Source organism: Aegilops tauschii, chromosome 3 (genome assembly GCF_002575655.3).
Source record: "Aegilops tauschii subsp. strangulata cultivar AL8/78 chromosome 3, Aet v6.0, whole genome shotgun sequence".
Classification (NCBI taxonomy): Eukaryota; Viridiplantae; Streptophyta; class Magnoliopsida; order Poales; family Poaceae; genus Aegilops; species Aegilops tauschii.
This window is the reverse complement of record NC_053037.3, coordinates 369629018-369642513: the sequence shown is the minus strand read 5'-3', so window position 1 is coordinate 369642513 and position 13496 is coordinate 369629018. Positions and strand designations below refer to the sequence as shown.

Below are 13496 nucleotides of genomic sequence, written 5' to 3'. Positions count from 1 at the left end.
CCGCGCTGGTGTGCCCATCATTTGCGCTGGCCAATAATAACTGTTATAATAAATTTGTGCCACTGTTGTACAGGCTTTGGTATATGCTTTTGTGCCATGTTGTATACAGGCCTTTGGTGTGCACTGTACAGCAACCCGATGGGTAACCTGTCGGGTCTGATTACCAATCGGGTTTGGGTGTGGGTTTGCTTCGACGCCCATGGGCAGGGTCGTGGGCGAAGGGTAGACCCATTTAATATTACTGCCAGGTTCAGTCCCACTTTTCCTAAAATATATAGCAGTCAGAAAGAATGTTGAGTTTGAAGTTTTGCACGCATGTTTTAAATTGTTCGTGGACCCGCTAAATAATGGAATCCGAAGACATTATGGGAGGTGGAGTATAAGTGTAAGTATGCTGTTGTAGGTGGAGAACATGGATGATCTTAGGCCTTGTACAATGCTAGGTGATAGATGCTTAGAAAAATAAATCTGATTTTTTTTAAGCATCAATATCTATTTCTACAGGAAAGACGACTAATTAAGCGTCTACCCTGTACAAATAAGCACGGATACTTAAGGAAAGTCTAATTTATTTTCCAAACACCTCTTCTAAGCACCTTGCATTGTACAAAGCCTTATCGAACTTCTAGACCAGAATACAACCACAAAAAAATCAACATCAAACAACTCATGAGAAACTGAAGAAAGATTTTATTAAGCAATCATTGGCGGTTATATAGGACAACATTTTTAGAGTGTAATAATTAACTTAGAACTGCTGCATTTAAACAGTTTTTGGCTAAACTAAAACTAGATATGACCATTTTTATCGTGCAGATATATGCGGACCTTTTAGAAGAAAAAAAAGAGAGCGGATGTATGCCACTAGCTTTGAATGGCCGACTCTCACATCAGTGTCCACGTCAGCGTTGCATACGTGTCCCTTGCCTTGTACTCCTTCCATTTCCAAAGTAAGTGTCACGATTTTAGGTTAGTTTTAAACTACCAAGTCTACTGCACCACGTCACGACTCACGAACTTAAACAGCCATTTCCTCGCTATCTGATGGCTTCTATCGTTGCTTCAAATTGCTGTTACTACGTATGACCAGAAGACCTCCGCATAAATACGCCACTAGGGGCAAACTTCGACTACCCTTGTGTACTAAGAGGAAAACACAGGTTATGTAGAAGATCGAGCAAGTGAAGCCTGGTGAAAATTATACAAACAAACAAGAGAACCTCTAATAGCTCTTCTAAGTAGCGAGCCACTTGTAAATTAAATGTAGTACTCCCTCCGTCCCAAAATTCTTGTCTTAGATTTGTCTAAAATTCGTATTTAGACAAATCTAAGACAAGAATTTTGGGACGGAGAGAGTAAAAGACACGCATCAGCCTACTGTGCCGAAAAATAAACACAACAGCAGTGGTATTGAATTAGAAAACCATCATCGGAACTCTAGAGAATGAAACTAGGAGTGCACAAAGAACACAAAAAACAAGCGTCTGACCATTCATATGGGCTGCGACTGTGCCACTAGAGCACGTGAGCAATTATTTGGCATGGTTTATTTTGGCCACAATGCAAACACACTCCTAGTTAAATGGGGAGCATAGGTACCCCCAATAAACAGATCAGGTACGATAATCTCATGAACTGCTATGGAAGGCTACCAGGCGGTATAAACATTCAGATGACAAAATATCAAATGAAGTAGCCTGACAAATGGCATATCAGACAATCTAGAAAACTGAACAAGCTTTGGTGGTACCTATTGACAACCATATTCAACAACAATGAAGTTGAAAGAAGCAAATCAAATGAGAGTTCTACCAAACAATACTATGGACCCAAGTCCCCACAATCTGTAAATCAGAATCAAAATATGCTAACAACCATGATACAGAAAAGACTATCCTCTACAATGGCAACAAACTATAAAGGCAAATCCAACCATGTTCAGATATTGACAATCGGTCCACCAAGGAGATGATAAAAGGCTGGTGATGGGAACTACGACATGCAGACACTCAGGAGCGACCAAATAGCAATACAAAATGAATTTATATATGATATATCCAAAAAGAAACAGTGGGACAAATTATCAATATGGCTCTATCGGCATAACACATTTATACAGAACATGTGCATAACTCAAGTAACTTAAGCCTTGCAGCATACACTTGCTAAACCAGTGATCACAAACATACAGCATGCCAAGAGTACAAAATGAAATAAAGTAGCAATGCCAACCACACAATCACAAGAGGGTGTGCCATTCATGGCCCCAACAAATGGCTCTGTATAACACATTTGCAGATTAAATGCATCCCTCAAATAACTTAAGCCTAAAGCATACAGTTGCTAAACCAGCAATAACAAACATATAACATGCCTCATGTATAAATGTGATGCAGGAATAAAGCAGCAATGCCAACCACATAGTCGCAGGAGGGCATGACCATTCACGTGCCCAAGAAAGGCATATGCATAGATACCGGTCACACAAGGAAAGCATGTAATCAAAACATGTCAGTCTAAAATTAAAAGTGAACAACAATATTTAAACTACCAACATCCACAAGGCAAGCAATAAAACGGATAAAGGTGAAGGAATTCTACGACCACAAAATCCAAATGGAAGCAATGCTCTAACAAGCATCATGAGTAAACAAGAAAGCACAGGTCACACCAGCAACGAATTTCCGGAAGGGGAAATCCAGATTCCATAAAATCGTCATTTTGCAAAGGAAGTACTGTTAAAGGTAGCTTTCAGTTTAAACAGCAATCAGCATGCAAGGCATTTTCATTGCTTATGTGCAGAAGGAACAACATCATGCATACCACGGCACCAAATATAAATCATCCAACTAAATTTCCATACATTTGGGTGATGAAACAAATACTAGAACATAACAAGATTCCACTAGTACTAAATCCAACAATCATCAAATAGCAGGAAACGCACTAATAAGTTGTAACATGTCAAACAGTTGAACTCATTTCACGCATTGGTAAGAATAGAGATGTCTCCATACCATCAAGCAATCATCTAGAGATGCAAACCATTAATAACCATCAATGGATAGATCAGAGACAGAAATAAAGTGCAGAACCGTAGCAGTAAGCCAGCAACCATAACGATAATAGTATAACCAAGCATACAGCCTAGCTCGGTTGACAAAGTGTGTACACATTCATCGTCACCACCAAAAGCCCGTAGATGATTAAGGAAAAACACGGATGAAACATAACCATTCTCCAGATTACCTAAGTTTTTGTAGTCTATTAAGCAACTAACTGATAGAAGACATATTACTCTCAGTTCGGTACTAACAGCATCACCACGACAAACTCATCAAATCTTCCATAAGCTGTAGCAGCAGAGCAAAACTTCCTGCGCACCAGAGCACCAGATTACCTCTTGAGGCGGAGGTAGATCAGAACGACGGCAGCCGTGATGGCAGCACCAGCGGCCGCCCCCGCTGCCATCCCCTGCCAGGCGACCCCTTCTTCCTTCGGGACCCCAGCGTCCGGAGCAGCCTCCCTGTCCTTCACGGTGGTAGCATCGGCGGAAGCCTTCAGGGCGTCGATCTCCTTCTCGAGCTTGAGCTTCGCCTGACGAACGGTCTCCACCTCGGCCGTGAGCTCCTGGCGTTGGCGCTCGTCGGCCTCACGGTCAGCCTTCTTGCGGTCGAGGAGGGCCTGGAGGCGCTCGACCTCGGCACGGAGCGAGGCCACCTCTTCTTCGGTGGTGGCGGCGGCGTGCTCGGCGGTGGCGACGTCGTCCCGGGCCTGGGAGAAGAGGCCCTCGAGGCGGTGGGCCTCCGCGGCGAGGGTCTTGTTCTCCTGGCTGGCGTTGGCGAGCTGCTCCTCGAGGTCGAGCTTGGTGGCGCGGAGGTCCTCGATCTCGGCGTTGGCGGCGACGGCGGCGTAGGACTTGGCGGGGTGGACGGCGTCGGCGAGGGTGACCTCCTCGCCCGCGACGTCTCCGTTGGGCGCAGCCTTCTCGACCTCCGCGGAGGCGGCGGCGGCGGGGGAGACGAGGGTTTCGTCGCCGTTCTCCATGGGGGATCGGTGGGTTTTGGTGTCTTGGAGCGTGGTTTCTGTGCGCGATGGGCGGCGGCGGTTGTGGGGAAAGGCTCTACTGGAAAAGGAGAGGCTTCTTTCTCCTCCCCCTCCTCTTTGTGAATCGCGCGTGGTGCGGGGTTGGGAGCCCGGAAATATCTGGATGCGCGGCTCCGCTATGGCTCCATGACGTGTGGGTCCCTTTGCTTGGGGTTGCATCGTGGCCATACCTGTCGGTTATTCTCGGCCAGTCTGAGGAACGTGCGTGACGGCGACGCCGATATGGTGGGTCCGGGTGGCAGTGTCTACAACGGCGCTTGCGTGTTGAGGAGGTTGGTGCCGGGGGCGATTGGGCAAATGGAAGACGTCGTCGTCATCGGACCCTGTCAATGTAGTGCGCTGCATCATTATTGCACGTTCTTGCCCTGTGGGCTCGCGTCGCGGGAGTAGCAGCCCAATGCCATTTTCCTGTGCCGCTTTCTACTTTCCATCTAATATTTTCAGCCCACTACGACGGCACATAAAGTTTTTTTTCGAACTTGCATAAAGTTTTTTAATGACAATACCGGCCTTGGAGGTCCCATATAGATAAAGATGCTACATGACAAAAAGTAGTTTGAGGCATCTACATTGATTCCACTCTACCCCGCGTCGTCCGCTCCTGGGCGAATCGGGGGGTGAATCGCTAGCTCCGTCCAAGACCCGCCCCCTCCCTCCACCGTCGCCGGCGGCCGATGTGGGCTTCGCCTGTGCAGCTGTGGGCGGCGGGGGGGCGTCCTTGCGTGCTCCGCTCCCTGGCTGCGCTCCCCATCCTTCGTTGCCGACGCCATCCGCTCCTCTCTGTCAACCTCCCTGGGAGTGGCGCTCAACCCCGGATCCGGCTGCTACGGCGTTGCTACTTGTGAGCTGCGTAGGGATTTCTTCGAAAAGGAGATGGTGATGCAATACAGTAAACATAATTATTTTTCTCAATTAAGAACCAAAGTTATCAATCCAGTAGGAGAACCACACATAACCTCGTTAGCAGCACATGCACACACGAAACAAAATACGGTTGGGGAACGTAGTAATTCAAAAAAATTCCTACGATCACACATGATCTATCTAGGAGAAGCATAGCAACGAGCGGGGAGAGTGTGTCCACGTACCCTCGTAGACCGAAAGCGGAAGCGTTTAGTAACGCGGTTGATGTAGTCGAACGTCTTCACGATCCAACCGATCCAAATACCGAATGTACGGCACCTCCGTGTTCTGCACACGTTTAGCATGATGACGTCTCTCGAGCTCTTGATCCAGTTGAGGATGAGGGAGAGTTTCGTCAGCATGACGGCGTGGTGAAGGTGATGATGAAGTTACCGGCGCAGGGCTTCGCCTAAGCACTACGACGATATGACCGAGGTGTGTAACTGTGGAGGGGGGCACCGCACACGGCTAATATGAGCATCCAGGTTTCGCTATTGGTTATTGACCGGAGACAAGTCTCGGTCATGTCTACATAGTTCTCGAACCTGTAGGGTCCGCATGCTTAACGTTCGATCACGATCGGTATTATGAGTTTATGTGTTCTGATGTACGAAGGTTCTTATGAGTCCCGGATGTGATCACGGACATGACGAGGAGTCTCGAAATGGTCGAGACATAAAGATTGATATATTGGAAGGTTATGTTTGGACACCGGAAAGGTTTCGGATAGGTTCGGGCATTTTCCGGAGTATCGGGGGGTTACCGGAACCCCCGGGGGGTTAATGGGCCTTCATGGGCTTTAGTGGAAGAGAGGAGGAGGCGGCCAGGTGGAGGCTCGCGCCCTCCCAAGCCCAATCCGAATTGGGGGGGGGGGGCTTTCCTTCTCTCCCCCTTCTTCTTTCCTTCCCCTCCTAGTTGGACTAGGAAAGGGGGGAACCTACTCCTAGTAGGAGTAGGATTCCCCCCCTTGGGGCGCGCCCCTTGAGGCCGGCCGGCCCCCTCCTCCACTCCTTTATATACGGGGGAGGGGGCACCCCATAGACACACAAGTTGATTTCTTAGCCATGTGCGGTGCCCCCCTCCACAGATTTCCACCTCGGTCATATTGTCATAGTGCTTAGGCGAAGCCCTGCGTCGGTAACTTCATCATCACCATCACCACACTGTCATGCTGACGGAAATCTCCCTCGGCCTCAGCTGGATCTAGAGATCGAGGGACGTCACCGAGCTGAACGTGTGCAGATCGCGGAGGTGTCGTGCGTTCGGTACTTGATCGGTTGGATCACGAAGACGTTTGACTACATCAACCGCGTTACTTAACGCTTCCGCTTTCGGTCTACGAGGGTACATGGACACACTCTCCCCGCTCGTTGCTATGCTTCTCCTAGATAGATCTTGCGTGATCGTAGGAAAATTTTGAAATACTACGTTCCCCAACAGTGGTATGAGAGCTAGGTCTATGCGTAGATGTTATATGCACGAGTAGAACACAAAGAGTTGTGGGCGATAATAGTCATATTGCTTACCAGCATGTCATACTTTGATTCGGCGGTATTGTTGGATGAAGCGACGCAGACCGACATTACATGACCGCGTTCATGAGACTGGTTCTACCGCCGTGCTTTGCACACAGGTGGCTAGTGGGTGTCTGTTTCTCCAACTTTAGTTGAATTAAGTGTGACTACGCCCGGTCCTTGTTGAAGGTTAAAACAACACACTTAACGAAAAATCATTATGGTTTTGATGCGTAGGTAAGAACGGTTGTTGCTAAGCCCGTAGCAGCCACGTAAAGCTTGCAACAACAAAGTAGAGGACGTCTAACTTGTTTTTGCAGGGCTTGCTGTGATGTGATATGGTCAAGACGTGATGATATATAATTTGTTGTATGAGATGATCATGTTTTGTAACAGTTATCGGCAACTGGAAGGAGCCGTATGGTTGTCGCTTGCTTTATTGTATGAAATGCAATTGCCATGCAATTGCTTTACTTTATCACTAAGTGGTAGCGATAGTTGTAGAAGCAATAGTTGGCGAGACGACAACGATGATTCGATGGAGATCAAGGTGTCAAGACGGTGACGATGGTGATCATGACGGTGCTTTGGAGATGGAGATCAAAGGCACAAGATGATGATGGCCATATCATATCACTTATATTGATTGCATGTGATGTTTATCCTTTATGCATCTTATTTTGCTTAGTACGGCGGTAGCATTATAAGATGATCTCTCACTAAATTTCAAGGTATAAGTGTTCTCCCTGAGTATGCACCGTTGCGACAGTTCGTCGTGCCGAGACACCACGTGATGATCGGGTGTGATAAGCTCTACGTTCACATACAACAGGTGCAAGCCAGTTTTGCACACGCGGAATACTCGGGTTAAACTTGACGAGCCTAGCATATACAGATATGGCCTCGGAACACTGAGACCGAAAGGTCGAGCGTGAATCATATAGTAGATATGATCAACATAGTGATGTTCACCATTGAAAACTACTTCATCTCACGTGATGATCGGACATGGTTTAGTTGATATGGATCACGTGATCACTTAGATGATTAGAGGGATGTCTATCTAAGTGGGAGTTCTTAAGTAATATGATTAATTGAACTTTAATTTATCATGAACTTAGTACCTGATAGTATTTTGCATGTCTATGTTGTTGTAGATAAATGGCCCGTGCTACTGTTCCACTGAATTTTAATGCGTTCCTAGAGAAAGCGTAGTTGAAAGATGATGGTAGCAACTACACGGACTGGGTCCGTAACTTGAGGATTATCCTCATTGCTGCACAGAAGAATTACGTCATGGAAGCACCGCTAGGTGCAAGACCCGCTGCAGGAGCAACGCCGGACGTTGTGAACGCCTGGCAGAGCAAAGCTGATGACTACTCGATAGTTCAGTGTTCCATGCTTTACGACTTAGAACCAGGACTTCAACGATGTTTTGAACGTCATGGAGCATATGAGATGTTCCAGAAGTTGAAGTTAATATTTCAAGCAAATGCCCGGATTGAGAGATATGAAGTCTCCAATAAGTTCTACAACTGCAAAATGGAGGAGAATAGTTCTGTCAGTGAGCATATACTCAGAATGTCTGGGTACCACAATCACTTGACTCAACTGGGAGTTAATCTTCCGGTTGATAGTGTCATTGACAAAGTTCTTCAATCACTACCACCAAGCTACAAAAGCTTCGTGATGAACTATAATATGCAAGGGATGGATAAGACAATTCCCGAGCTCTTCGCGATGCTAAAGGCTGCGGAGGTAGAAATCAAGAAGGAGCATCAAGTGTTGATGGTCAACAAGACCACTAGTTTCAAGAAGAAGGGCAAAGGGAAGAAGGGGAACTTTAAGAAGAACGGCAAGCAAGTTGTTGCTCAAGTGAGGAAGCCCAAGTCTGGAGCTAAGCCTAAGACTGAGTGCTTCTACTGCAAAGGGATTGGTCACTCAAAGCGGAACTGCCCCAAGTATTTGGCGAATAAGAAGGATGGCAAAGTGAAAGGTATATTTGATATACATGTTATTGATGTGTACTTAACTAATGCTCGTAGTAGCGCCTGGGTATTTGATACTGGTTCTGTTGCTCATATTTGCAACTCGAAACAGGGGCTACGGATTAAGCGAAGATTAGCTAAGGATGAGGTGACGATGCGCGTGGGAAATGGTTCCAAAGTCGATGTGATCGCCGTCGGCATGCTACCTCTACATCTACCTTCGGGATTAGTTTTAGATCTGAATAATTGTTATTTGGTGCCAGCGTTAAGCATGAACATTATATCTGGATCTTGTTTGATGCGAGACGGTTATTCATTTAAATCAGAGAATAATGGTTGTTCTATTTATATGAGTATTATCTTTTATGGTCATGCATCCTTGATGAGTGGTCTATTTTTACTAAATCACGATAGTAGTGATTCACATAATCATAGTATTGAAGCCAAAAAATATAAGTTCAATAATGATAGTGCAACTTATTGGTGGCACTGCCGTTTAGGTCATATTGGTGTAAAGCACATGAATAAACTCCATGCGGATGGGCTTTTGGAATCACTTGATTATGAATCACTTGATGCTTGCGAACCATGCCTCATGGGCAAGATGACTAAAACTCCGTTCTCCGGAACAATGGAGCGAGCAACAGACTTGTTGGAAATAATACATACTGATGTATGCGGTCCAATGAGTGTTGAGGCTCGCGGCGGGTATCGTTATTTTCTGACCTTCACAGATGATTTGAGCAGATATGGGTATATCTACTTGATGAAACATAAGTCTGAAACATTTGAAAAGTTCAAAGAATTTCAGAGTGAAGTGGAAAATCATCGTAACAAGAAAATAAAGTTTCTATGATCTGATCGTGGAGGTGAATATTTGAGTTACGAGTTTGGTCTTCATTTGAAACAATGCGAAATAGTTTCGCAACTCACGCCACCCGGAACACCACAGCGTAATGGTGTGTCCGAACGTCGTAACCGCACTTTATTAGATATGGTGCGATCTATGATGTCTCTTACTGATTTACCGCTATCGTTTTGGGGTTATGCTTTAGAGACGGCTGCATTTACGTTAAATAGGGCACCATCTAAATCCGTTGAGACGACGCCATATGAACTATGGTTTGGCAAGAAACCCAAGTTGTCGTTTCTTAAAGTTTGGGGCTGCGATGCTTATGTGAAAAAGCTTCAACCTGATAAGCTCGAACCCAAATCGGATAAATGTGTCTTCATAGGATACCCAAAGGAAACTGTTGGGTACACCTTCTATCACAGATCCGAAGGCAAGATATTCGTTGCTAAGAATGGATCCTTTCTAGAGAAGGAGTTTCTCTCAAAAGAAGTGAGTGGGAGGAAAGTAGAACTTTATGAGGTAATTGTACCTGCTCCCTCATTGGAAAGTAGTTCATCACAGAAATCAGTTCCAGTGATTCATACACCAATTAGTGAGGAAGCTAATGATGATGATCATGAAGCTACTGATCAAGTTACTACCAAACCTCGTAGGTCAACCAGAGTAAGATCCACACCAGAGTGGTACAGCAATCCAGTTCTGGATGTCATGTTACTTGACCATGACGAACCTATGAACTATGAGGAAGCGATGATGAGCCCAGATTCCGCGAAATGGCTTGAGGCCATGAAATCTGAGATGGGATCCATGTATGAGAACAAAGTGTGGACTTTGGTTGACTTGCCCGATGATCGGCAAGCCAGAGAGAATAAATGGATCTTCAAGAAGAAGACTGACGCTGACGGTAATGTTACTGTCTACAAAGCTCGACTTGTTGCGAAAGGTTTTCGACAAGTTCAAGGAGTTGACTATGATGAGACTTTCTCACCCGTAGCGATGCTTAAGTCTGTCCGAATCGTGTTAGCAATTGCCGCATTTTATGATTATGAAATTTGGCAAATGGATGTCAAAACTGCATTCCTGAATGGATTTCTGGAAGAAGAGTTGCATATGATGCAACCAGAAGGTTTTATCGATCCAAAGGGTGCTAACAAAGTGTGCAAGCTCCAGCGATCCATTTATGGACCGATGCAAGCCTCTCGGAGTTGGAATAAACATTTTGATAGTGTGATCAAAGCATATGGTTTTATACAGACTTTTGGAGAAGCATGTATTTACAAGAAAGTGAGTGGGAGCTCTGTAGCATTTCTAATATTATATGTGGATGACATACTGCTGATTGGAAATGATATAGAATTTCTGGATAGCATAAGAGGATTCTTGAATAAGGGTTTTTCTATGAAAGACCCCGGTGAAGCTGCTTACATATTGGGCATCAAGATCTATAGAGATAGATCAAGACGATTAATTGGACTTTCACAAAGCACATACCTTGATAAGATTTTGAAGAAGTTCAAAATGGATCAGTCAAAGAAAGGGTTCTTGCCTGTATTACAAGGTGTGAAGTTGAGTGAGATTCAATGCCCCACCACTGCAGAAGATAGAGAGAAAATGAAAGTCATTCCCTATGCCTCAGCCATAGGTTCTATCATGTATGCAATGTTGTGTACCAGACCTGATGTGTGCCTTGCTATAAGTATAGTAGGGAGGTACCAAAGTAATCCAGGAGTGGATCAGTGGACAGCGGTCAAGAACATCGTGAAATACCTGAAAAGGACTAAGGATATGTTTCTCGTTTATGGAGGTGACAAAGAGCTCGTTGTAAATGGTTACGTCGATGCAAGCTTTGACACTGATCCAGATGACTCTAAGTCTCAAACCGGATACGTATTTATATTGAATGGTGGAGCTATCAGCTGGTGCAGTTCCAAACAGAGCGTCGTGGCGGGATCTACGTGTGAAGCGGAGTACATAGCTGCTTCGGAAGCAACAAATGAAGGAGTCTGGATGAAGGAGTTCATATCCGATCTAGGTGTCATACCTAGTGCATCGGGTCCAATGAAAATCTTTTGTGACAATACTGGTGCAATTGCCTTGGCAAAGGAATCCAGATTTGACAAGAAGACCAAGCACATAAAGAGACGCTTCAATTCCATCCGTCATCAAGTGTCGGAAGGGGACATAGAGATTTGCCAGATACATACAGATCTGAATGTTGCAGACCCGTTGACTAAGCCTCTCTCACGAGCAAAACATGATCAGGACCAAGACTCCATGGGTATTAGAATCATTACTATGTAATCTAGATTATTGACTCTAGTGCAAGTGGGAGACTGAAGGAAATGTGCCATAGAGACAATAATAAAGTTGTTATTTACATTTCCTTATATCATGTTTATTATTCATGCTAGAATTGTATTAACCGGAAACTTAGTACATGTGTTAAGACGTAGACAAACAGAGTGTCCCTAGTATGCATCTACTTGACTAGCTTGTTTATCAAAGATGGTTATGTTTCCTAGCCATAGACATGTGTTGTCAGTTGATGAACGGGATCACACCATTGGAGAATGATGTGATGGACAAGACCCATCTGTTAGCTTAGCAATATCATCGTTTAGTTTGTTGCTATCGCTTTCATCATGACTTATACATGTTCCTCTGACTATGAGATTATGCAGCTCCCGAATACCGGAGGAACACTTAGTGTGCTATCAAATGTCACAACGTAACCGGGTGATTATAAAGATGCTCTACATGTGTCTCCGATGGTATTTGTTGAGTTGGCATAGATCGAGGTTAGGATTTGTCACTCCGATTGTCGGAGAAGTATCTCTGGGCCCTCCCGTTAATGCACATCACTATAAGCCTTGCAAGCAATGTGACTAAGGAGTTAGTTGTGGGATGATGCACTACGAAACAAGTAAAGAGACTTGCCGGTAACGAGATTGAACTAGGTATAGTGATACCGACGATCGAATCTCGGGCAAGTAACATACCGATGACAAAGGGAACAACGTATGTTGTTATGCGGTTTGACCGATAAAGATCTTCGTAGAATATGTGGGAGCCAATATGAGCATCCAGGTTCCTCTATTGGTTATTGACCGGAGATAAGTCTCGGTCATGTCAACATAATTATCGAACCCATAGGGTCCGCACGCTTAACGTTCGATGACGATCAGTATTATGAGTTTATGTGTTTTGATGTACCGAAGGTTGTTCGGAGTCCCGGATGTGATCACGGACATGACAAGGAGTCTCGAAATGGTCGAGACATAAAGATTGATATATTGGAAGGTTATGTTTAGACACCGGAAAGGTTTCGGATAGGTTCAGGCATTTTCCGGAGTACCGGGGGGTTACCGCCTTCATGGGCTTTAGTGGAAGAGAGGAGGAGGCAGCCAGGTGGAGGCTCGCGCCCCCCAAGCCCAATCCGAATTGTGGGGGCCTGTCCTTCTCTCCCTCTTCCTCTTTCCTTCCCCTCCTAGTTGGACTAGGAAAGGGGGGAACCTACTCCTAGTAGGAGTAGGATTCCCCTCCTTGGGGCGCGCCCCTTGATGCCGGTCGGCCCCCTCCTCCACTCCTTTATATACGGGGGAGGGGGCACCCCATAGACACACAAGTTGATTTCTTAGCCGTGTGCGGTGCCCACTTCCACAGATTTCCACCTCGGTCATATTGTTGTAGTGCTTAGGCGAAGCCTTGCGTCGGTAACTTCATCATCACCGTCACCACGCCGTCGTGCTGACGGAACTCTCCCTCGGCCTCAGCTAGATCTAGAGACCGAGGGACGTCATCGAGCTGAACGTGTGCAGATCGCGGAGGTGTCGTGCGTTCGGTACTTGATTGGTTGTATCACGAAGATGTTCGACTACATCAACCACGTTACTTAACGCTTCCGCTTTCGGTCTACGAGGGTACGTGGACACACTCTCCCCGCTCGTTGCTATGCTTCTCCTAGATAGATCTTGCGTGATCGTAGGAAATTTTGGAAATACTACGTTCCCCAACAGTATATAAAGGAGGGAGGGAGAGAGGACATCCCCCTAGGGGTGCGCCAAGAGTATGGAGCCCTACTAGGACTTCCAAGTCCTAGTAGGAATCCCTTTCCTTTTCGGAGTAGGAGAG

General features: G+C 45.7%; 1 protein-coding gene across 1 annotated transcript; it reads right to left on the bottom strand.

Moving 5' to 3' along the window:
• Positions 1-3103: 3103 nt before the first annotated feature.
• On the bottom strand, positions 3104-4174 carry LOC109767009 (uncharacterized). Its single transcript, XM_020325761.4, has one exon. The coding sequence runs from the start codon at positions 4045-4047 to the stop codon at positions 3397-3399; it is 651 nt and encodes a 216-aa protein (XP_020181350.1). The 5' UTR covers positions 4048-4174; the 3' UTR covers positions 3104-3396.
• Positions 4175-13496: the final 9322 nt, after the last annotated feature.

Bases quoted from the DNA above. Each gene is read 5' to 3' on its own strand.
- LOC109767009 (XM_020325761.4), bottom strand. From the start codon at position 4,047: ATGGAGAACGGCGACGAAACCCTCGTCTCCCCCGCCGCCGCCGCCTCC.